General features: G+C 38.4%; 2 protein-coding genes and 2 long non-coding RNA genes across 5 annotated transcripts; 2 read left to right on the top strand and 2 right to left on the bottom strand.

Annotated features, from left to right (window-relative positions):
• Nucleotides 1-514: 514 nt before the first annotated feature.
• LOC139110667 (cytochrome P450 6k1-like) lies at nucleotides 515-3,084 on the bottom strand. The gene is made up of 6 exons (XM_070670599.1): nucleotides 2,935-3,084; nucleotides 2,171-2,699; nucleotides 1,667-2,035; nucleotides 1,396-1,580; nucleotides 947-1,235; nucleotides 515-830 (listed from the first exon to the last, which is right to left on the bottom strand). The coding sequence occupies exons 1-6, from the start codon at nucleotides 3,067-3,069 to the stop codon at nucleotides 652-654; spliced, it is 1,686 nt and encodes a 561-aa protein (XP_070526700.1). The 5' UTR covers nucleotides 3,070-3,084; the 3' UTR covers nucleotides 515-651.
• Nucleotides 3,085-3,170: 86 nt separating this feature from the next.
• Nucleotides 3,171-6,450, top strand: LOC139110676 (uncharacterized). Of its 2 annotated transcripts, XR_011547033.1 has the most exons (4): nucleotides 3,171-5,255; nucleotides 5,531-5,861; nucleotides 5,946-6,089; nucleotides 6,218-6,450. It is a non-coding gene; the product is annotated as an uncharacterized lncRNA (long non-coding RNA). The 2 variants fall into 2 exon arrangements; XR_011547032.1 differs by having other exon boundaries at nucleotides 3,171-5,861.
• A 63-nt stretch (nucleotides 6,451-6,513) lies between these two features.
• LOC139110677 (uncharacterized) lies at nucleotides 6,514-7,621 on the top strand. The gene is made up of 2 exons (XR_011547034.1): nucleotides 6,514-6,765; nucleotides 7,045-7,621. It is a non-coding gene; the product is annotated as an uncharacterized lncRNA (long non-coding RNA).
• LOC139110668 (cytochrome P450 6k1-like) lies at nucleotides 7,387-10,083 on the bottom strand. Its single transcript, XM_070670600.1, has 6 exons — nucleotides 9,955-10,083; nucleotides 9,185-9,718; nucleotides 8,712-9,080; nucleotides 8,436-8,620; nucleotides 8,040-8,328; nucleotides 7,387-7,768 (listed from the first exon to the last, which is right to left on the bottom strand). The coding sequence occupies exons 2-6, from the start codon at nucleotides 9,705-9,707 to the stop codon at nucleotides 7,593-7,595; spliced, it is 1,542 nt and encodes a 513-aa protein (XP_070526701.1). The 5' UTR covers nucleotides 9,708-9,718; nucleotides 9,955-10,083; the 3' UTR covers nucleotides 7,387-7,592.
• Nucleotides 10,084-25,286: the final 15,203 nt, after the last annotated feature.

Genomic DNA, 25,286 nt, shown 5'->3' with positions numbered 1-25,286 from the left:
TTTATAGAATTATTTCGATAAAATAACGTATGGTAATAGAATTGAGCATACTCCAGTTTAATGACGTAATCCAGTGGGTTTCCATTTAACGGTGAATGTTATGTGATTAATTATCATGTTTGCTACAAAGTCTTAAGTAAAAATCTTAATTACCACAGGCCTCTTGTTGTTTGCAAACGAAGAATCAGATCCAACGATACGTTTATATCTTTTTCGCACTATTGTGCTTTGACGCACGCGAATTATATGAAGTATTTTTCAATGACGCTTAAAGTTGCACTACACAATCACCATGCAGAGACTGGGCGTGATTATTTCCCACTCTCCTGAGCATTAACAAGCAAATGATTGTGCCACTTTATAAAGAGACTTAGATAATCGTTGTTGAAACGTAGTATGTCATGGAGGTTCTACACTTATGTATTATATTTATTATTTATCGACAATATGCATTATTATATCGATTGATTTATCGAAAAAAATTAATTCAAACTGCACAAAGTAAAACGGAATATTTAGCTTAAAATATAGTTTTATTAATTGTTAGCTCATACAGATTATTTATGAAAATGCTGATAGTGAATTAAAGAAATAACAAATAGCTCGTGTCCGAATTAATTCTTGATTAAACATCAATGTCTCGTCAAATTTTCAAATGTTATTATTAACTCTTTTGAAATTGAGATGTATCACACCATTTAAAGGCACTGTCATAGCGCCTCTCGGGTCAATTTGCACTGGTATCATAGTTTCTTTACACGGAGATACTTCACATTTGCTTATGATTTTAAGCAATGTTAATTTCGCTTGTAAAAGTCCGAAACGATTACCTGTAAAATAAAATAATAGGTTTTGTTTCATATATTACGTTAATTTAAAAAAAAAAGTAAAAAGAAAGTAGATTAATGTATTAAATAAATATGTTATTAAATTCAATTTCCCTTACCTATACACGCATGTGGACCTTCTCCGAATGGGAAATAAACGCACGTCGGTCTATTACGTTTGTTCTCCTCGTTAAATCGCTCTGGATCAAATTTATTTGGATTGGGATAATACTCCGGGTCATAATGTATGCCGAGCATCGGAATGTAACACGGTGTACCCTTCTCAATTACGAGATTGTATTCTGGTACTTTGTACGTCTGCACAGCTTCGCGATTTACATAGCCTAGTGGTGGGTACATCCTTAAAGTTTCTGAGACCACCATGTCGAGATATGGCAATGACCATACCTAGTAATAAAAAATATAGAAGAAAAAATTATATTAATGTAATGTATTTTTATTTAAAGCTTAATTATGCGTTTAATTTTACGATGACTCAAAATTTAATATACATGTCTGATATTATTAATAATTTATTTTTAAAAAATGCCGAATGATAGTTGCGTACCAAATCATATGTAATTTTTCCATCGGATTTTTTCAGTGCCTCGAGAATCTCTTTTCGCAGAGTATTTTGAATTTCAGGTTGTATCGCAAGCTCGTACAACGCAAAGGCCGTAGTTGTTGAAGAGGTTTCAAAGCCAGCTGAGAAGAAGCTAGTCGCTTGTGCCAAAAGATCATCACCGTCGAAATCTGTTATAATAAATTTAATTACACTTTTATCAAATATAACTTGAAAAATGTTGATATGTCTAGAGCAAATTATAACTTTCGCTTACTAAAGTCTTTGAGCTCTTGATCACTTTGACTGTTCTTGAGTTCAATAAGGATATCCATAAGATCGTTCCTTTTTATACCAGTTTTCATACGATGATTGAGTGTCTCCCAAAACACTTTGCGCAGAAACGTCGTCGGCTTTTTACCAAACACCTTTACTCGCCCCCAACGAACAATATCCGGAAGGAAAAATACCGAGAGCATCTCAAGGCCGCGGATAGTGTCGTAATCAAACATCATTTTGCCATATCTGCGAAACTCTGCGTTCGGATCTTTAAACGAATTCACTTCTAGCCCGTAAGCGGTGCTACCGATTATATCCGTGGTGAGTCTGGCGGTCAAGTCTCTGACTTCGATCGTTTTTCCGTTACCTGTCGTAGATTTAATTAGTATTTATAAATATATTCTGCTAACATATACTTTTCACAGATATAAAATTAATTAACTGTTAAGAAAAAAATATTACTTAAGGTTAATTTGTTTCTCGAGATCACGAGGCTACTCACCGTCTAATTCCAACGAGCTTAAATGCTCATCTAAATTTTGTACGCACATCAACATCAAGTCAAACATTTTCTTCATTTTGCCAGATGTAAAAAACGGAGTGAGCTTCGCTCTGAGCGTCTTCCAAGTTGGATTTTTCATAAAGAAAAGATTTGCGTAGCCAATGCGATCTTTGGGGTCCGCATTATTGTATCGATCGGAGAAGTAATTGAAATCTTTTACTAAAATATTTTTCACGAGCTCCCGATCGCGAATCAACAGGAAAGGCTTGTCCAGCACGTAAAATCCCACGTAAGGTTCCTTCGTTTCGTCATACATTTCTTTTAGAAAATACGCCGGTGCCTTCCTTAGAAATAAACATTCCTTGAAGTTGCCGAAGAAAGGTACCGGTGTCATTTGCAAAATCCCCCGCTTCTTCCAATATTTAAAATTTCGCGTTATGTACAAATAGACAGTTATCATTAGAGTCGTAAGGATTATCAAGCCATCCAGGCCCCAGTAAGCCGTTATGAATGCCATTTTGTGCTCGGTCTGTAAAAAAAAGATTTATACTTATGTGAAGAAGGTATTGAAAAATCTGCTCGCTACATCTAGAAGTGCACACTTGTCGCAAACACTTGACAATGACACTGTAACACGTAACGTTACGATAATAATTATTTTGAATTAAAAAAAAAAAACTTGTTTTGATCGGTTTTTATCGAGACAGATTATTTAGATATATGATAATATATCAGAGTGCAGATATTTATAAAATACGACATACAAATCTTCCAATGCAGATGTGATGATTTTTGCGAGTGAAAAATAAACTGAACTTCCGCTTGTACGTGGCCGTATTTATACATCGCTTCCCTTCCACTAGTCTTTCGGTTTGTGCTTTCATTATATTAACGTGCATTATTATCGTAATGAAGTTGCAAAATTACATACTGCAGCTATTAATCACATGTTTTTTGACATTTGAACTATCTGTTATTAAACCTAGCTATCTACGTTATTTTAAAAGTAATGTGTAACATGTTAGCGAATTAATAGACATCTCGTGTCACGTAAAAATTATTTAACGTGTGCTTTAATAACCTCCAGAACATAATACGTATATTAATATAATTATTTCTAAGAATTTGATTTATAATATATTTATAATTTGTAACGTTAAATTTTTTTAATATTGCATTTTTTTATTTATCTAGCTTTCTTTCTTCTCTCTCATATTACGTTTAATGTTCGCACAGATATCATTCTATTCATAAATTGCACCGATGTAAGAAAGGAAGAGGCGCATTAGATAGCATGACTAACTTGTTTATACAGAAACTATAGTTAAATAATACTTATATTTAATTTTGGCAAATCCACTTTTATTTTACTTAAACATAAGTAAATAATTAATAGATATTTTATAGCAACGTATGTATCTTACGTAATACTTTAAACATATTCTGTTTCTTTAAATGTAATATACTACGTGGATTCAAACATAAATTATATTTAGCTCTTTTAGTTCATTATGTGGCATATAAATGATAAGTCATTATATTTTTATATTGCGAGCGGCTATTCTTAAAAGAACTGCTCTCATAGTAACACATGTTAACTCTGTAAAGGTTTATTCCGAACTGTGACGCTTGTCGCAAAATGCGCGTCTTTATATATGAATCCGTCGCGGTAACAGCAAGCCAATCAAAGGCCTGAATTCAATCATGCTACACTAACACTGTCTTGCGGTTAAAATTGCAAATAATAAGAGATTTAATTGATCAAGTATTGAGCCATATCGATTAATAATAAACTGATATATTGACAACTTAATTTCTGATTAATATTCGAAAAAATTACTAGCATTTAATTTTGTTTTTTATAACGCTGCAAATTTCTTAGAGACTGAGATGAACGTATCTAAACGAGTTAATTTTTTAATCTATTGAATATATACTCTTGATGATCATATAATTTTATCGTAAAATAGAAAAATAAATGCATATGTAGATATATAAAATACCTTACATATTGAATATTAGCGTCAATTTTTATTTAATTATTTTCTCTTTGTACGAAACAATTATATTTTTGTACTGTGAGCGTTTATCTATTTCTTAAAAGCACAACCCATACGTAAAGACATTAAGAGCATGTAAATTTACCTCGAATTAAAATGCGAGCGCTGGTTTTCTTCTTCTGCGCGAACCAAGAAATTCGGGCTGTCGTCAAAAGGATAGGTCATCCAATAGGAAACATGTTGACTGCTTTCAAGCTGCATCCGAAACGACGAAGGCTCCGAACGTAATTCTTTATATGCAAATGCGGGTTGTTTCTAAAAAGACAAATTTAGTAAAAAGCGATTTTAACGGCACCCAAGTTAACCTCGAAATATAATGCGAGCGACTTTATAATGCTCTTTATATAGGAATCCTTGACTGCAACCGTGAGTCAATCATTGCTCCGGATTCGATTAAAACTAATTAATGCTCTGATGATACGTGGTAAGTCATGCAAATGACTGATTCAATGGACCGAATATTACATGTCCATCCGCCACAGATACTCAAATTATTGATATAATATTTTATTAATATTTTTTATAATATTCCGTATACAATTTCTATTGTAACGCTTATACTTTAGTAGCAATTAAAAAGCCAAAGTCGCTGAACGTCCGTACGAGTACTAGCAGCGTGAGCTGCGCATGCGTTGCGATTCCACCGTGTGCCTGCAGCAGCATCCCCACTCATTACGCCTTGGGCTGCCGACCGGGAAGGAGCTGTACACGGCCGCGCTCCGGTCATCTCGGAAATCTCTCATTTACACGTAAAATATATTTAATTTCCCCGGCCGTTCGCGTGACTCTCGAGTGATTAATTCAGGCCCATTTAGAAATAACTAACAGTTATAAGTTCGACAGAATACCTAATATTCAATGTAAAAAATCCTTCTAACTCCTTAGGCGTACGTGACTCCCTCGGGCTCGTTGTGTACGTGACCTCCGCTCCCCCCTTACTCCGACGCCTCAACACCTTGCGGTACTTTTCCATTCCAGTCGCGCAATACGAAGCACGAAGTCGTCCTCCCATCTACGGTCAATAGGTAACTACATTTAATAATTTAAGCTATCAAATCTAAGCCGACTTTGCTTCTCGAACGTTGTTCGTCGCGCGTTGAGTTAAGTACGACGCGAATATTGCACGGAGCACGTGGATTAATCTCTTACGATGGTAATTCGGTCCGCGTATTTAACCTATATACTTTTGTCGCACATCGATATCTTTATTGCGTGCTCCGCCATTAAGTACGATCTTGTCGCGATAGATTGGCGCTCGCGGACACCTTCTAACCGCCATGTTCCTTCTGTTCTCATCGAGATTTCGGAGGATAGTCAGCGCAACCTCGTGGCTTGACGAAGAAGGAAGCTGCCACCAGCTGACTAGGCTTTCCTCGGGAATGACGATCGAGTAAACGGGCAAGAAGACTGGAATAATTTTGGGAACAGGAGTATCGTCGTACGACGTAGCGCGCCCCGCTCCCCGTGGCCAGAGACCCCCCCGCGGCGGCCCAGCTATTCCAGCAGCGTCTTGTGTATTGCGCGGTCGACCTTTCGTCCGTTGCCAACAGGTATCTTGGCAAAGGAGACAACCACAATCAGCTCACCGTGTTTTTCTCTGGAGAGACGATTGAAATATACGAGCTTGAAAAGTGAGTAATTTTATGAACGCGAGTTTTGCATCGTACAATGTCGCGCGAATGATCATGATATTTAATGCTCACTTTTGATTACAGGTTACTTTCCACAGTTCGTGCCATCGTCCCGTGGACGGTAGGAGACTTTGCGTTTCAATCCGGACATTCTGAAGGAAGGATGCGAGGACTGAGAGGAGGAGGAGGCCCTGGAAGGGCATCCTGCTTTAGCGGAGCAACCCGAAGGTAAAGATCACTTCTTCCAATACTTAATATTTGTAGCCTCGTTCTTTTAATATCATAAATTTTGTTTTAACATTGTGGAAATCATTTTTAGCATTTTTTAATGTAAGTTTTATAATTTTTTGTTACAGAATTGCTCACAACTCCGCTACAGCGCATCAACTAGTAAGAACTAGCAAGGCAAGACGTTTCCTTTTATTATTAAATAAAAAAACATCTAAACTGTATATATTTAATAAATCACGTGATTCATTCCCTTCGGTAAATCGCGTAAAACAAATTATAAATCGGGTGCTTCGCGAAAATTAATTTTCGCGTAATACATTTTCAGTAGTTTGCAGTTAGCAGTAGTAGTAGCAGTAGTGCTTCTGTAGAAATTCTGTATAAATATATTTGTGTGAAAATTAATAGTTTTGTTACAGTCCAACATTTCAAGAAGAATTCGAATCGTTTTTACCGTCGATAAACGAACCTCGGGGTTCGTCGCGAATCTCGTAAAAGTAATCGGGCGTCCGGGTTTTATTGTATAGGTACTTTAAATCGGGACTGCCGTTTAAGTCGGGCGTTTAGCTTAAATTAACAATCCGCGAGTGTCGCGAGTGACATGTGGAAGGAACTGAGTTCTGAGAGGAGGACGAGGTCCGGGAAGGACATCAGGCATGAGCGGATCAACGTTTTGGTAAGGATCTTTTGTTATTTATTACAGTAACAATTTTTTCTATTTATTTGGATCAGTTTATCATTCTGATAATAATTAAAAAAAATAATTGCGTAAAAAGACAAATTTGAAACTTTAGAAAATTTTTTTCTTGCTAAAATCTTTTTAAAAAATATATAATTAGATTATTAAATGCCTTTTTAAAATAATTGGTAAAAGTCACAAATATAAATTATATTTGTAATTAATAATTATTATTTTAAACTTACATTTTATTTTGGTTTTTTATTTATGTTACAGAAAATTCTATCAACTCCGCTCGTGTCGCAGCAAATGTAAGTGATTAATTTTTTTTACCAATGCGACGAATTTACGATCAATTATAAAATATAACAGTAATTAAAAATAATAAAATATAATTTAAAAATATAAAAACTCGTAGATTCGTTGTATATAATAGTAGTTGCTTTTAGTAGCAGTAGCATAGCTTCAGAAGTAGTTTAGTTCGACAATGGAAAGACGTGAGTTCCGTCTTCCTCAACGAATTGCGGCATAGTCGACAGTCGCAATTACTTTTTGACACATAAATAAAATCGTTATCTAATTCGAGTTCGTACCGTAATAATAATTTCTCTAAAAAAATTTACTTAATTTTTTTTTCCGTTTATTTAAATGGAAAGACAATAATTATCAAAATATACAAAATAAAAATTAAGTTGATCTGTATTCTCGCGTCACGAATAGTGGCAAGCGAGAAAATTTAAGCTACATTATGAAAAGGGGGGTTATGAATTAAATTCAATAAAATTCTTTTTTCTTTAGGTAGGATATTATATCGTTAGGTTAGTCTAATTTAGTTTAATTTTTCGGATGTTGAGATTTATACCGCCACCCACAGGCGTCGTCAATAGAGCTTTCGGGTCAATCACCATCGGTATTGGTGTATTTTTGGACGGTGTCACTTCGTAATTTCTTAAAATTGTAACAATTGCTAATTTCGTTTGTAAAAGTCCCATACGCATACCTGCAAAACAAATAATAATACATATATTTATTATAAGATGTCTGAAAGATTAACAAGTCACATAAATTGTGAAAAAGTTTTTTTTTAAAAATGTCCTTTTTATTATATTATTATTAAAATTATTTTTTTTAATGCAAAATTTTAAAATAATTAGATAAAGTTTATTTTAATTAGATCATGCATATACTGAATTTTAAATAAAAATGTATATATAATTCACGTAGTAAGATAAAGAATGGTAATTTTTATGACAAATAGAATTTGTTTTTACCTATACATATGCGTGGGCCTTCTCCAAATGGAAAATAGATACACGGCGGTCTGTTCCGTTTGTTCTCTTCGGTAAATCGTTCCGGATCAAATTTGTTAGGATCAGGATAATACTCCGGGTCATAGTGCATACCGGTCATTGAGATGTAAATCGGCGTATTTTTTTCAAGTACTAAATCAGAATTCGGTACTTTATATCTTTCTAGCGTTACGCGATCTAGGAAAGGTAGTGGAGGATACATTCTCAATGTTTCTGCTATCACCATATCGAGATATTGTAGCTTCGTAAGCTAGTAACATAAACAAAACACACATTTTTAATTTCGTAATATCGGTTTACTTCTGTTTTATTGCAATCTTCGATCGATAAAAAGAAAACGTATGCGTGCTTACGTACCATGTCGTATGTAATTTTGCCATCGGTTTCCTCGAGCGCGTCATGAATTTCTTTTCTGAGTCTTTCTTGTATTTCCGGATGTATTGCGAGCTCGTACAAGGTAAAAGACACTGCCGATGATGATGTTTCATATCCGGCCGTGAAGAAAACAGCTGCTTGTGCTACTAAATCGTCCCCATCGTATTCTAAAATTTCAATTCACGCCTCTTTAAACGTTAAAGAAAGTTCAAAGTATAAATTTAATTTATGCATTGGATCGATGAATGTTTTACTCACTGAATCCTCCTACGTCTTGATCTGCATAAGTATTTCTCAACTCAATAAGGTGATCAATTAGGTCGTTTCTTTTCGCGCCAGATTTTATGCGTTCAGTGATAGTTCCCCAAAGAACGTCGCGCAAAAAGTTGGTAGTCTCTTTGCCGAAAAATTTCAGGCGCAAAATACTAACTATAGGCGGAAAAAAGAACGTTGCGAGAAACTCGAAGGCACGAATTATGTCAAAGTCAAAGATCTTCCTGCCGTGTTTTCTGAATTCAGCATCGGGATTATTCACCGAGTTTACGTTGAGTCCATAAGCAGTGATGCCGATTATGTCCGTAGAGAATCTCGCTGTCAAATCTTTCACTTCCATTTCTAACTCTTTATCTATTTTCAATTACGTACTTTATTATTGTTGCTTCAATTATTTAGTCCTTATTTTAATCACTATTCCCTTCGATAATATATAATTTTATAAATACAACACTTACCTTCCAAGTCCAGCGATTTGAGATACGCGTCTAAATTTTTTCCACACTCAAGCATCAGCTCGAATATTTTCTTCAACTTGCCGGATGTGAAAAGCGGCGTTAGCTTTGTTCTTAAATGTTTCCAAGCTGGATTTTTAAGAAAGAAAGGATTGCAGTAACCCAGACGATCTCTCTGATCAGGCGTTCCGTATCGATCAACGAAGCTGTTGAAATCTTTTATTAAAACGTTTTTTACGAGCTCACGGTCTCGAATCAATATGAATGGTTTGTCTAATACATAGAAGCCGATGTAAGGCAATCCTTTAGCTTGATCGTAAAGTTCTTGAAAAAAGAGTCCGGGAGATTTCTTTAAGAGTATACAATCCACGAAGCTGCCAAAGAATGGTGTTGGCGTGGCTTCCACAACCCCTCGTTTTTTCCAATAATTGAATTTGCGCGTCATATAAAGATAGAGAGTTATAAAGAGAGTTGTCACGACTATTATGCCGTCTAGGCCCCAATAGGGTGTTATAAGTGCCATCATGCACGGTTTTCCTATAAATATATATATTTTTTTATACGTGTTTTAAAAAATAATTACTTATCGTTAATATTTATTATTAAATTAAATAGCTAGTAGTCGATGTATCTCTAAGAAAAGGTATTTATACATTTTTTAACATCTAGCACTTTTTTCAAAATCAAGTTTTAACTCATATAAACGTATAATAATAAAGTAGAAGATTAATTTTAAATTCACTGTCACATTATTAAGTAGAAGATAAACTCACGTTGATCGCTGATCACTTTAAACAGTTCTGACTGAACAAACTTATCAGAGATGCGCTCATATTTATGCGTTTTGTAGACTCAGTCCCCTCTTTTTAGCAATACATTCTTATCTTATATACATATACATCGATACGCAAGGCACGGTGATCGTGCATTTTCTAAGAACGTTGGTTACATACGACATTGGTCACAACATTACTTACACTAATGAGTTAATCTCTTTGTTATTTGAGATTATTATCATTACAACTATATGATTATAATTATTCGGCTTTAGTCTGTATTGATAAAACGATTAAAATTATTGATACGCAGTTAATATATTTGCTGATAAAATACTAATAGGGAAATAATAATTTTGTTTTTAAATTATTAATTATATTAATTGTTTTTATTTTCTTTGGAATTTTTTGTTTCAAGAAAAATTTTCTTGAATGTATTTTTTAAATTTATTATTATATAATTTTATATTGAGAACTATTATTGAATTTGAAAAATAGTATAATTGAAATTAGATTTTTATTAATCTTACTTTTTTGATCGAATATTCAAGAGTTCTAGCAATCTTATCTTTTTTTTGCTTTACATATTTTACAAAAATGTCGATAGAGGTCATTTGATAAGATTCTACTTTTACGCGTTATTTTATGTTAAATTTTATTGCTTAATATTTAATCTTAGCAATAATATTTATTAAAAAAAAATTGTTTTTATAATTCAAATAATGATTAGTTAATGATTTCAAATATGCAATAACAGATATTTAAAAAATTTAACTTTGTTGCAACTTTCATTAAGTGTGCATTATGGCATACTTCAGTAGATATTATCTTCTTATTTAACAAAAGAGCATTAACATGTTAGTCGTAACTCATAACTTCTACAAAAATGTCTAATTAACTGCCTGATTACAATATCATTAATATGTAATTGTTTAATTAATTTATTATCACATCTGGTAAAAAGAGAAGAAGCAGGTTTCGTTTTCTCATAAATCATAATGATTTCTGATCATGTCTATCACGTAACAATTGCGTGAAGAACAATATGCAGTTGATGAAGCTAAATTATGTTTTATTCTTAACGAGTCACACGTACGTGACACGCGACTTAATGATCCTTGTTATTACACGACCTCTTGAGAAAACTGGAAACCATAATACGAAAAAATAGATTACGTGTAAAACGTAATAGGAGAAATGCAACATTTTTCTCTTTATCGGCGCTTCAGTTGTTTTACTGTAATTATTAATTTATGTATCACTTATCGGTGCTTTATTAATATTGCCTAATTACACGATGGTAATATAATTTGCCGCAATCACGTAACGATAATGACTCGCAGCAAAGTATTGAGACGGATTACAATCTGCTTCTGGTATAATTATTATGCAATCGCGTGTAAATACAACGAGGTTTATCCAGACTTTACGATTACAGTAATCTTATGTCAACTGGCTCTTTTGCAGTAAACCATTGTGAAATATTCAAAAATCACTCGATGATATAACGTTGCTCGTACCATTCAGGAATGTTGCATAATTTATTACACATACGTATACGGTCATTTGACTTCCATTGACTCGTAGAAAGACACGTGTAGAACATTGTCTCTAATCGTCAACAAACTCATTAACATTCAAATTTGCGGAAAACCAGGATAAATACTTGACAGATAGATTTATCTTTATTCAATAATGATGCATTTTACAATTTATGCGTCGATGTAAAGATACGTTTTTTTAAATTTTTTTTTATTCAACTTCTTCTTCAACGTACTTACTTGTAAAATTGATCGTATATACATTTATTTTTATTTACATGAAAATAGATTAATTTTTTTATATAAATTATTAATGCAAAGTAAGTTGAATAAACAAAAAAATATATATCAGTAATGAGTAAGCTGTAGATCATAGTTGGCGAGCGGAGAACATGCTCTGAGGATGTTTCAAGTTGTGTTTTCGCGGATTTTTCCACCAATTTTCAATTCACAGCAGCTCCGAAGCATATCGGGTTAAATGTTTACGTGATTAGTTAAATTGCCATTCGTGAGAGCTCGTATTTTCTAGACCTACATGCAAGTCTGACGTACACGAATCAGTACATATTGGGTGTCCCGAAACTGTCATAACTTTCTCGGATGTTAGTAAATTTTATTTCGCTGAAAAAAAAAAAAAAATTAATTTTAGTTTAATAAAAAAAAAAAAATACAATATTCCGATATTGTATAATTAAAAATTACATAGTAAATTAAATATCGATTACGTTCAATTAATTTACCGCAAAATAAGTTATAACTCAAAATAAATTATATTTTAATTCGTAGTTGAAAAATAATTTTTCTTTCGCAGTTGCGAAAAAAAATTAAAAAGAATTAAACTCGCAAAAAAAAAAAAGAGACGGTTTAACGTATGAGAACGTTGTTATTTCAGGACACTCTGTATGCGCTGTAGAACTGCGGGAGGGTACAAAGATACTCGTATTAGGGATGTAACATACTAGCAAGAATTTGTAATTTCTGTTATCGGGCGTAGTGTAGGTACTTATCGTACGGCACGGAATATGCCGTGAGGTATGTAAAAACGTTAGACACGCATCTCGTTAATTCCAGGGCAGGAGGTGAATTAACGACGTGAGAATTGATGCCGGCTGTAACACAGTGAACGGTAATCGATAGGCGATGCGTGATGATTGACAGAAAGTACCGGCGTTCGCGAGCAGTACGGTATTTTGCGAATTTACGAGCTGATTGACAGCGAGATACGCGACGCGTAAAGAATTCCGGTAGTAAAATTATCGGGAGTTGAAAGAAAATTGTGTCCGCTCTTTCTAACATTTAATATCACTTCGGCAAAGTACAAGATTCCGCGGAAACATTCGTAACTGTAAAGTTTTAATGCAACGCAATTAGATATTCTGAGGGTCGAGTTAAAAGTTCATCTTTATCTTCTCTCTAGTTAATATTAAATTCGATTTGTTTCAATTTTAATTTGTTTAATATATACTTCTTTTTTTTTGTATTCTCATCGAACGATTTAAATATAAATTCAATTCTCAAAGAAACTTTTGAATTAATTATTTTAATTAAGAAATTAAATAATTGAAAATTTCCAAGTCAGTAGGCCAATGTTAATTTTCGCGTGCATTGTTAAAGACGTAGCGAATTCCTTCTTATTATAATTTCATGTAAGTTACAAGGCTGAAGATTTCCACGCAATATAATTACATATAATTCTATTATCTTCGTAAAATGTAGTGACATATCACGTAATTTCTGTCTACGCGGTGTCCCACGTTAAATATAGCGCGTCGTACATCCCCCGCCGTCAACTTTATGTTGTCCATCTTCTATTTTTTGCTATTACGTATCACAAATACATCGGTATACGTGCGCACGTTTATGTGCAATCTTAAACGATTACGCGATTTTTCATCGAGATCACGAGGCCGGATCATGGCCGTAGAAACGTAGTTGCGCCGCGCTTATCATCGGAGACGACAGTCAGTCAATAAAGACTAAGCGATTGAGTATTGAAGTTATTCTCGCGACTTCAAATTCTAACCGCGGCTGCGACGCGAATCTCATACGTCGTGCGGAACGATATGAGCTCGGAGAGAGACGGCGGGATATCTTGGTCCGTTCGCCGAGAAGAGGCAGCGGCTCATAACTCGGTACTCGTCGTCGAGTTACGTGAGGTCACCTGGAAGAACCTCCGCGCTCTTGTGTCCGCGCACGCGATCGCCGTACGAAACACGCAGGGCCCTAATTTTCCCGCGATGCAGAAAGATTCTCTCCGCTTCGGTGGCACGGCGGTATCGCGCGGGCCGCGGCTCTCTTCCGCGAACGAGCTCCCGGCGACCGGGGAACAAAGTAGCGTGCTAAATATACCCTCTCTTCGCTTTCGGGGCCCTTACTTCGCGACCCTTTAGAGAAAGGTGAGAGATTAACGGAAGGAAAGCGAAGGGTGGTCGATGAGGATTCTCTCGTGCGAACACGCGAACTACGCTGCGGGTCCTCGCGGGCCTTCACCCTCGATCTTACCCTCGTTGTAATGAGGCCCCTAACATTGTATCCCGAATACACGCGGGCATCTCGCGGTAGGATAAAATTGACCGAAGGCCAACGCGCTTCTGGCGAGTGTGAGACGCGCAGGAAGGTTACACGAGAGGAGATTGTGGGCGGTGAAGAGAGAGACGACTTAAGTAATTTGCTGATGATCATTATTTCGCGATGATGACTGAAAATCGATACTTGCTCGCGGTCGGAGACTACCTTCGCGTACAGGGCGCCGATAAAATCACGTTCTACCGTCGTACAGGTTGCGGACTGTGATTTTTGTACGGTACCGTGGAAATCTGAGCGATTATTGTCCCGGCGGCGAGACGTCGATACCCAGCAAGGTGTCGGTAAGGAATAGCAGCGGGTATTGAAATCTCTGAGCTCAGGTAGCACGGAACAAGTTGTTAGTTGAATTCACGTTGAATAGGTGGCGGGAAAGAGATGGTTCGAAAACCTTAATACTTAAATCTTGCTTGTTAAATTTCCTCGTTGATTAATTTTTCAAACGCTTGTTTAAACGTATTATTAAATTTAATTAAGTGATGTTCTCATTACATTCGGTGTAATTATATCAAACGCGTTGTCATGGAAAGATAATGATTTATATAAACTGATAAATTATTTATTAAATTTTTTTTGATAATCTCGCTTGATGATCTGATTTAATGTATATCTTTCTTAAGTAGATTACGAAATATAAATAAAGTAGATAAGAACGTACTTATTACTTTATAAAAAATTAAATTCTCAGATTACATCATAATTGGCGTAAACATTTTTTTTTTCTATAAATGTTTCTACGAAATGTAAATACAAATTTAATTAAAAAAGAAAACTTTTATTTTTTATTTTTGTGAAAATTGAAATCCATTATTGTGAGATATTTGGATTGACGTTTGTTGTTCTTTAGCGTTGATTCGATTGAGGGAAATGAACAGACGATTTCCTACGTGTGAGTTAATAAAAACTGAAACAGCAATTCTCCCAGCAAAACGTGAAAGAGTTAGACATGTCGGAATGACGATTCGCGGAACGTATCGGGATAAAAACGAGCGATTTCACGCGTCAGTCGTAATTTCAATTCCGTCCGCGTTTTCGCATCCGAACGCAGGATCATCTTTATTTCATTTCGTACCTCCGAAATCATTTCGCCGATTGTCCCGTCCCTCTTCTTCACTTCCCTCAGCAGCCCTCGCGCCGCCGCCCGGGCAGCCTCGGGCGTGGATTATACGGTATCGCGTCGGTCCGTCTCTCTCATGAATTAGGCATCGGACAAGTTAATGAAAGTTTTCCCAGGCAATTTCGTGTAATAATAGAGCAGATCACCGCGCCTTTCGTATAGAAAACGATACGCGTGTATGCGTGAGCGGGCGCCTACTAAAATGTGTCCGGAGCAACGCAATCTGACTGGAGGATCGATCCAAAAGCGACTCGTTACTACCACCGATTTCTAAATTTACCCGAAATACTTCCGAGAAATTGGCACGATCGTTGACGCTGAAACGAATTTCACGCGGAACGTTTAAGTATGTTTCCAAAGAATTTTGTGCGCCTGCCTCTTTTTCTAAATGTTCTTTTTTTCTTCTTCTTTTTTTTTTTCTATTAATTTCCGTTATAAAATTCTTTCGGTTATAAAATTCACCTGCGAGAGACGTACTCTAGTCGAATATTTCTATTCGTTAGTTTTTATTTTTTTTATTTTATTTTTATTTTGGTCTCCGGATAAGATTAAGATACCGATGTCGTAACCGAACGATAAGAGAAGGATAAGCCCAACAACTACTCCGATAACGTCGCTGTTACCCTTAATGTCGTGTCTATGGTTGACGCATTTATGCCCGACGTCGCGACGATGGATCAGTGCTCCAGCATGCGTGATGCACGATGTATAATGCATGCCGTTTCACCGTTATGCCGCGATAGGGGGGTGTAGAAAATTGAATCGGGATTCGGATCGATACGCGACGGTGCCTCAAAGATGTCCGCTTATCTCTCTTACCTGGACCCCGAAGAGCAACGCCGTCGCCTCTCTCGAATAGAAACGACCGATTCGTTTAATCGGTTGTACTCCGCCGAGACCGCGTCCTCAACTATCTCCGCAAAATACACGAACGGGCGAAGCCGTACGTCTCTCGTTGCGCGTTTAATTTATCGCCACTTGATTCACTTATCTCAAAGGAATTGAATATGTACGCTACAGTTGTTTAATTTGTCGAGATAAATTCGCTTGAAGTTCCTTTTGATTGCAACGCCCGGATATCAGTCTTGCAATAAAAAGTCGTAACAAAATTAATAAAAACGACAATCGACAGAATGGCGCGGAAGATAATGAAAAATTAAAAAGTCGCGTTGCAATTTCGCGTTTTCGTTCGCGATTCTGCAAGTCGTCGTGCAGATGATCGTAATGCCAACTCGAGAATTCCGTTGAATTAAAAAAAAAGAAATGGATTAACGAATGCAAATATCGACGGCGCGCTTCCAACGGACTTTGTACGGGAAGCTCGGCAAAATTCACCGTGCGTGCGATATATCTTGGGATTGTACAATTGCGACCTGACCTTTCCCTTCCTCGGTCCGTGTGTGCCGATGCGCGTAAAGAAATTTCGGACGACACTTTCATGTCTCTTTCCTCGGCTTCATTGTCGGCAGGATTCTTCTGGGTCTTCGAACTCGCTCGGGCCAGCCCTTTCGCGCGAAAGGGTTCGTGCCTGGAGGATTTATAAGGGAAAACATATGCAATAAGACAGTAAATGCCGTTAACGATTCTATAGTTTCGCGTCCGACAAGTTCTTATTGTTGCCGGTTTGAGGGATCGTTCGACTGCAGGTACATGAGCTCGTAAAAATGTGGAATTGATTGCGGTACTGGGAACTTCAATTTTTCAATGTGAATGTTAAACGATAAAGTTGAATCAATGATAGACGACGAAAAAATATTTTACAGCTTTGACGTAATTATTAGAAATAAATATGAAATGTAGCATCAAAGTTCGAACGTTTACTACGAGGTCATGGCTTACAGTTTATGATAATGTTACATGCGCATACGACGTGCAATAATTTTAATCAATAAAGTATCGTAAATACATCAATCTAGATATGATTATTATGTTTTTGATAATTTTGAAACCAAGTGATTTATAAACATTTAATGAATGTTTGACGAGATAAAATTATCAAACTAAGCAATTTTTTTTTTATTTAATATTTTTAACGATTCAAATTTTTACTGATACGTGACTATCATATCGCGTATTTTTTTATTTATTGCTGAAAAAATGCGCACGCGGAGGAACACGTTTTGAATAAACCGGGCTCGTCCAGTTTTCGTTTGACCCATTTTTGTTCGCGTGAGTTATCGCGATATTGTTGTATCACAGTCTAAAGATTAAACGTATGTACAACATGAATTACGGCCTTTATTCACTTCTGAATGCCATTGTGTTGCCTTTAAACACAAAGCTAGACGTAATTCCGATGCACCAATTTGAAATCCCCGTCGGAGTGATCTCACGCGCTCACGTACGCACTTTGCGCGCATAAATAATCGACACGGCGCACAAATAAATACTCTAGACCGTCACCGCGCAAGAAGCCGGTGGCCGCTCGCTTTTTCCGAAACCTTTTCTCGGCTTGGGACCAGGCGATCCCCGCCGGTAGGGTGAATTTATAACAGAAAATACACGCAATAAAATTTTGCCCGCGCAACGCGGCGTCGTAACACGAATACGCACGCAATAAAATCGGCCGGACGGCGCGTTCGCAGGGCACGAAGCACCACCCTTTCGTGAAATAGCGGCGTGGCGCGCGCGCGCGGGGTGTCCTTTAACCCGTCAGCGCGATTTAAATATTATCTTGTAAAGGGGATGGATTTAATGCATTTATAATTGTACATAGGAGTGTAAGGGCGGGCCCTGGGTCATCGGTCGGACATCACTGACCCTTTTGGCTGACCCCGGGGCCGTTCCGGGGTCATCGTCCACCCCGGGCATGTAATCTTTTCTACTTTCCTCTTTCTTTTTTTTTTTCTTTTCCGGAAGCTCGGATACTTCACTCGGAAACTGCCGAGTCGATCGACCGAAATCTAGGGCACGGGCCCTACCGGTTTTACCGCGCGGCCCTCTGGGGCCCACGATCCTCGCGCCGGTCACGGAAGGGCTCCGCTTCCACAGATCGCCCGCAGGGTGGAACTTTGCGAATCAACGCGGTCGGTTTTTGCCGTGCAACTTTTTCGAAGCGTAATCTTTTACGTTTTTAGATTATAGCGTGCTCGATGAGATTTAGACAGTTAGCGAGTGCCAATGAGAAATCTATTCGTACAGAATTCGTGGTAAATTCGGCGTTATTTGCAATTTTAAAACGCAATCTTGAATCGCAATCAAGATACTTGAAATAATATTAAAATTCTAAGGAAGTGACGGTTTAAGAAACGACGTTTGAGGGATAGTTATTTATTATCAGTTACCTTACAATTTTGTTAAAAAGAAAAAGATAAAAGGATATTGAAGCTGCGATTTTTCCGCTTTGAAAGTGGTGATCCGGAAGCGTGGCCATATGGCGTAATCGTCGACCATCGCATGAGAAACGGAATAACGGGACGGCCGTCCATCCGCGCACGTTGGAAACAGTCCAAGCGTTTTAATTTCGGAAGACGTTGCAATATAACGGTTCCCAGCGAAATGGAATCGCAACCCCCGGGTTATCCGAACGGTCTCGGCGTTCCCCGGCACGGCCGCTGGGCTTCATGCTCACGACGGTATCGGCGACCGGGGACCCTTTCCTAATTGTTCGGGAAGGCAACGGCGGTGCCGGTACCAGCCGCGGCGTCCAGGCGCATCGTACACACGCCCGTCGCATGCATTACGCATGAATCTCAACGTCCATTCTTGGGCCTAGTCCGCGTAGTCCGATATTACATCGTCGGCCCTTCCCCAACGCTCTCGGCCGCGTCAATAATTTACGACGTAACTGTTCTATAAATAAAGAATATACGTAATGTTTATAAAAGCAACGGGATCAAACGGCGTAGCGTAAATTACGGTTATTGCTTCGATTTCCTTTCTTCTCTCAGTTATTATTCATCTAGGTCTCATATCAGCTCTCGGCTTATTGCGAGCAACTTGGCAGGGGGATGTAGATTGCGCGAAGTTAAAGCACCCCGGTAGGAAGAAAGCAACGTCGGCGCCAATTACCGCGCGCGTGGGCGCGCCGGACATGTGATATGTAACGCGCATGAATTTCGGACGTGTCCGTTTCTTCCGGCCGTAGCTCCCCCGGCGGCTTATGATATTAGTGTCCTCCGCGGTGCCCCTGTCCGACGCCATTACGCTCGTCCACCTTGGCCCCGCGCATTGTTCTTCTAATTTATGCCAAGATGGGTCCTCTAGCGCACTAGCTTCGCAGCTACCCTCCCCCCCCCCGCCACCCTCCCTCTCCCGACCTTCGCCCTTCCGCCCTTTCTCTTTCTATTTCTACCGCTCTTCGCGCGGCGCGCCTTGAATTATGGCGGTAACGCCACTAAATCCTCCAGGCTAATTGAATTATTGCTCGAATCACCGCGCGGCGTTCGCCTTACTAAAAAGGAAAGAGGGGAGGGCAAAAAAAAGGGGGGAAAAAAGAACGCGGTCCTCCGCCTCCCCTTCGCGCCTTCCTCCCCCTTTCGCGCTTGCCTTTGTCCAGCCCTCGCTTGCGGGAATGATCTCCTCGCCGACGCGAATTTCCGGGAAATAATTTTGAGTGCGTGAGACTCGAGACTCTCGATCTCGCGCCGGAGGTGAGCTCGAATTCGAAGATCGAATCATTTTTAAATTACCCTTCGAGGATCCTACGATCGCTCTCCTACGAGCGTTCGAGCATTCTGATCGCGCTTATGTAAACTTTCTTTCGCAGTTCATACGTTTCCAAGAAAATCGTTCTAGCTACGTTACAATCTGGAGTAACGGCAAAAATCTGCTTACAAAGGTCTTAACTTTTTAGTACTTTGCGCACATAGACGAATTACTTTTTTTTTTTTTTTTCGAGAAGTTATCGGCGACTTGAAAAATTATCACGAGAAAGAACAATAGAGCGGAGAGGTACGTTTTCATTCGCAGATAGATTGTACAATACGCCGTGGTGAGTCGTTTCGCGGAAGTTATCTCTCGCCGACAGTCGCGAGCGTAAAGTTTAAATGTCATCGATTTCCATAAACGGTGTGCGTCACGCAGGCGTTTCTTTGGAGGACCGCCCCGCTTCTGAAAATCACACGGGAGATTGTTTCGCCGCGAAATCGCTGATTTACGGCCGCGCCGGACGTTTATGAGATATTAGCCCGGCATAAATGAGTAATGAGACGATGACGCGTCGGTATTAATATGATAATTCGATGTGACCAAGCCGGCGGCCGGCGCGGTGGTCCGTGAATTTTACCACGCTCGCGTGTCGATACTTTTTGTAAAAGCGGCGACATAGAGGAGTTAAAGACGAGGCGAGCGGGGGCAAGGACGCTAATTCTGGCTCAATCAATTTCGTGAACGTTAATTTCCGCTGTCGCGCACGGGAGTCGAACATTGTTATTACGACACAGCGCGATACCACCGGCGATCGGCGATCGCCGATACCGATGGCGGTGCGCTGCTCGAAAGCGGAATCCTTAATTCGCCTTTCCGAGAACCGAGCAATCAGATCTGCCGTATTCGGTCGCCTTGAGATCAACGAAAGGCCCGCCGACTACGTTAATACCACGTTACTATTTATAGGCGCGCGATGGATCATTGATCATTAGTATATCAGATTCGCCGACGCAGCGTACCGATCACGGTGGTCAAAAGTCCGGGAGTAATTAATGGCTGCACAATCGTAATGCGCAACTCTGGTCGGATTCCGCGGGCCTCTCCTTCGCGACGGCTACAGCCTCTCTCGATTTGCAAATTCTGTCGCTTGCGGTGAAACGCGAGACGCTAAATGTCACAATGCACCTTCGGAGAATTATCGTGGAATTATTAAAAGGAAGATATGCGAATTGAGCCCGTAAAAAAAAAAAAAAAAAAAAATAAGAGACGTATGAATCAGATTTTTTTTATGCCCGCGGCGTTTCTTCTGGTTGCATCAGATATTTCGGTTCCGAACGATCGTGAGAACGAAGATGCTCGTTTCAATGAACGCGATAGATAAAATAAATATGCCGCAAATCGTGATATAGTTACAGAATAAATAGCGATATTGCGAACCCGTGACTTAATAATTAAAGGATATTATTTCCATTTCGATTTGACGTTCAGTAAACTTAAATTTGAATTTGTCAAATAGAAAGAGTCAGGTATTTTCGATCGATTGCTATTATTACGCGATTATCGCCGTATTGCGAATCCAATCTGAGCGAATTTAGAGAAGAATATAGGGAGGGCAGCGTGACTTATTAATATCGCAAACTGTCCATAATGAATATTCTCACCAGAATACCATGATAGGTTTAGGGAAGCTTCTACTAGAAAGCAGATACTAATCATATGTATTATCCTATTTATCCCGAAGGAACCATGATTTCTAGTCGATTTCACTCGTATAAATCTCGCAGGAACGACGACCAGATAATATCCAAGTCATAAAATAGTCCGTTACGTCGCAACCTTTGGAACCAGTAGACCCTTCGCCCATCGAGTACATTACGCCGTCTTCTCTTTTTATCGGTCATTTTTGTTCATGAAAAGGTGTCACATATAAAATATGACAGAAATAGATTTGTAATTTATACGTTCTACAACTAATCATTAACGTCCAGACGAAGAATATCGTAGAATGAGGAAATAACCTTTTTAAAAATGTTCAACCTCTCGTCACACATATATCATCGTTCTCCGTATTTACTAAAACTGTAATTTAATATTATATATGAACAAAAAAAAATCATCAAATAAAAAAAAAAAAGAAAAAATGTTAACGTTTCGAAAAGATAAAAGTCGAGTAAGTTTTCAAACATTTGATCGTTCTGAAAAATATAACGACGAAAAGCGAAGACGGCGCAATGCTCCTCGCGGTTAATTGCAATATTATCGCAGCACGTGCCGCTTTAAGAGACGGGACTTTAAAATGAATTCCGGGACTCGCATTCTTGACCAACCCTTTTTTTCCGAGACTCCGACGATCTTACCTAGCGCGAAGACGTCTCCGACAAAGTAACGACCGTGTTTACCGCCCGTTACATAATTTTACCTGGCGGTTCGGTTCCGCCACGAGGACGCGTCTCGTCCGTTACGCAATTTCTTCGACGTACCTACGGGCATAACGACAATATGGGCGAAGCGAGTCGGCGCATGGTCCGTTACATGGTATCACTATGCCGGCCAGCGAGACAGGGGTGGCTCGGCGCTTTATTAACAAGCTGCAGCAACGGATAACGAGGACACGGGGATCCTTCCTCCGTCGGACCTGCCGCTGACCCCGGGGCAATATCCTACGTCGCCCCGTCGACGACCCTAAATTAATATTCAAATCTGCACGAACGGTTCCACGCGTCGCCTTGCGAGTATCCTCCTAACGGACGAACGAACGGACACCATTGTCGTGTCCTCGTACGTCCTCAAGTGTCCTCGTACGTCGTCCGGCTCGTCCTACGATTCGTCTGATTCGATTCCCCCCCATTCGCGAGACTTTCCCCTTACTTACGATCCGCTGGCCGAGGTCCTTCTTCAGGATCATTGTAGAGAGGCTCTCTTCGTTTTTATTTTTCCCCCTATTTCTTTTTCTTTTTTTTTCTTTTTCTTTTTTTTAACGATGCGCCGTCTCTCATTGGTCGACGTACGCTGGTTGACGTTGGCGAACGATCCAATTATTACGCTCGCGGCCGGACGATTATCTCGTTGCTGCGATCGATGTAATTCTAGATCCCATGAGAAAGTTTCGTGACGGACCGCCTCGAAAAAGGACACGTCGATTGGTCATGCGATGTAAAAATTGTAAATTACTCCGCGAAATATCACGAGTCTTTATATAAATTTGTTTAAACGTAAGTTGCAAAAGAAGCGGAGTTTCGAAATCAAAATTTCATAGTCGCTGGGATGGTCCTTAATTAATTTTTAAATTGAAAATGAACCGTTTTGGTCTACAATCGTGATTTTAAATTGCAGTGAATTTATTTCAACTTTAATCTCAAATTGATTTATAATTGAAGAAAAAATTGAATATTATTTTACCGTTTTGTTATGTAAAATAGAATTTTATTCCATTTATTATTTGCCTGCGTTTTCTCTATTTTATTTTCTGCCTTTGGCTTTTGACATTGCAAAAGAATTACACTACGAAATCCAACATATATTTACACTTCTCAGGCATCTTTTACCTTTTTTATCTCATAAGCGTTTTTTCGCGAGGTCGAGGTCCGTAGCGAATCTTCCTGCTTTTCCACATTTTTCACGGTGCGTGCCGTTTGAACCCGTCGCAATATATCGTACAACGCGAAACGAGTGTCACAGAAAAGGAGCATCGAAACGCATAAAAAAAAAGTAGAGAGAGAAATCAGGGCAAAAAAAAAAAGAAAGAATCGGAGGGAGGAATTCGGCGCGACGAGTAAATATCCCCCGTTGAGGGCTTCATTTATGGTCAAATTGCGGACAAATGACCGCGCCTCAATGTTCCGTTTTTCGAGGGCGAGAAAAGAAATTGATAAAAAAAAAAGTGAGAAAGAGAAACTGAAAAAAAAAAAAAAAGAAATAGCGCGGAGAGAGAAATCGTCGTTCCCTAAGTCGGGTTAGTCGCGCGCGTCTCGTGAAAACGAATTTGGGAGCGGAGGAGAGGAAATGAGAAAAGTGGAAGGGGAGAGAAATGGAAAACGGCACGCAAGCGCATTGTCCTCGCGACGAGTGGAATCGTGAAATACGATCGGCTTTTAGTAAAATGAGACCAAAATATAGGGTGTCGGACTGCACCGCGCCCCCCTACTTTCTCCATCGCTATCTCTTCCTTCTCTACGCGATCAACCCCCTGCATTTTGATGCGCCGCGCATTTTTGCTCTTTTCACGCGAATAATACAAAACGCCTTTGAAATGACCATCCCGCCGCGTGGCTGAAAAATCGCTGCATTGTGGCGACCCCGATAAAGATAGCCCGCCGACGCCGGCGTTCAAAATTGCACCGTCGTTGATTAGGCGCACCATTTTTGTGTTGCGATATCGTGAACGTGTGGAATTTTTATGACACACCTCGGAATATATTCAATCATGACGAAGTTTTATGGAAATATCTTTTAAGCCTGTCGGTGTTTTCAATTTAAATTATTCTAAATTAAGAAAATTCTGAAATTCAAAAATTTATGACTACCTACTATAAGTTTAATAACTAATTTTCAACGAGTTTCATTTTCATGTCTTCTGTTTTAGTATTACTTTAAACTTAGTGATACCAAATCGTAAAGATTTTTATTACAGAGCGTCTTGGCAGTAGTAAATGTTTTATAGTAGTTGCGTACATGCATATACATATAATTTTTACAGTCTAATTAATTTTATTTTAATTTGTATATACTACATGTATATTTTTGACTGACTAATTAGAAAGTTTTTTTTTACTTTTGTTAAATGCATCTTTTACGTTATATGCGTTGTCTAATCTTTTGCGATATGTGAATCGCGTTTATCATTACATACCGATTTTGAATATGCCGATAAACGTAGACATGATTGAGTATCTGTTTTGAATGGTTCTTCTCATATCTCTTGCCTCTGCCGTAACAATCCTCGGTAAGTCCAGGATAGAAAATTCTTTCCCTCCATTCTTCTTCTATTGTCGGTCTTTTTCAATCGGCAATGGCTCTTGGCATTGTTTGTTTTTGGCCTTTCTTTTCCCAGTTCAGTCGATCTATGGTTCGTCGATTGTCTTACGAAGATCCGAAAATATCTCCGGAAATGAGAAAATCTCTCGTTTGAAGGATTTATTGTCTGATATGTTTCTTCTTGTGAAAACTAATCAAGCGAAAAAAAGATTAATATTGATTTAGTTATTGTAAAGCGTCTCTAATATGCATTTGTTAGAAAAAATCTTTTAGCTCATAAAGCACGCTTATCATATTTCGTGCATTATCTTTATAATAAAAAGAAATGTTTGAATAATAAATTTAAAATATTCATACGCTCGTAATATTATAGCTGAATTAATAACGTTAATATTTAATTACACGTGTGCGCTACATATATCAATGACGCGTCTTGTACAACGCGTGATATTTATAAAAATGGAAATAGTAGTAATAAATTAAAATAATACTGATGAAACGCGAGGAGGACGGTACCGTAAGAA

The sequence above is a fragment of the Cardiocondyla obscurior genome, linkage group LG21, assembly GCF_019399895.1.
Source record: "Cardiocondyla obscurior isolate alpha-2009 linkage group LG21, Cobs3.1, whole genome shotgun sequence".
In the NCBI taxonomy this organism is placed as follows: domain Eukaryota; kingdom Metazoa; phylum Arthropoda; class Insecta; order Hymenoptera; family Formicidae; genus Cardiocondyla; species Cardiocondyla obscurior.
This window is presented reverse-complemented; position numbering and strand designations above follow the sequence as displayed.

Bases quoted from the DNA above. Each gene is read 5' to 3' on its own strand.
- LOC139110667 (XM_070670599.1), bottom strand. From the start codon at position 3,069: ATGCACGTTAATATAATGAAAGCACAAACCGAAAGACTAGTGGAAGGG. The intron at 2,036-2,170 runs GTGAGTAGCCTC...AATCTACGACAG, and splicing joins AAGCTCGTTGGAATTAGACG to GTAACGGAAAAACGATCGAA. The intron at 1,581-1,666 runs GTAAGCGAAAGT...TTATTATAACAG, and splicing joins TCAAGAGCTCAAAGACTTTA to ATTTCGACGGTGATGATCTT.
- LOC139110668 (XM_070670600.1), bottom strand. From the start codon at position 9,707: ATGATGGCACTTATAACACCCTATTGGGGCCTAGACGGCATAATAGTC. The intron at 9,081-9,184 runs GTAAGTGTTGTA...AATTGAAAATAG, and splicing joins CAAATCGCTGGACTTGGAAG to ATAAAGAGTTAGAAATGGAA. The intron at 8,329-8,435 runs GTACGTAAGCAC...TTATGTTACTAG, and splicing joins GCAAAATTACATACGACATG to CTTACGAAGCTACAATATCT.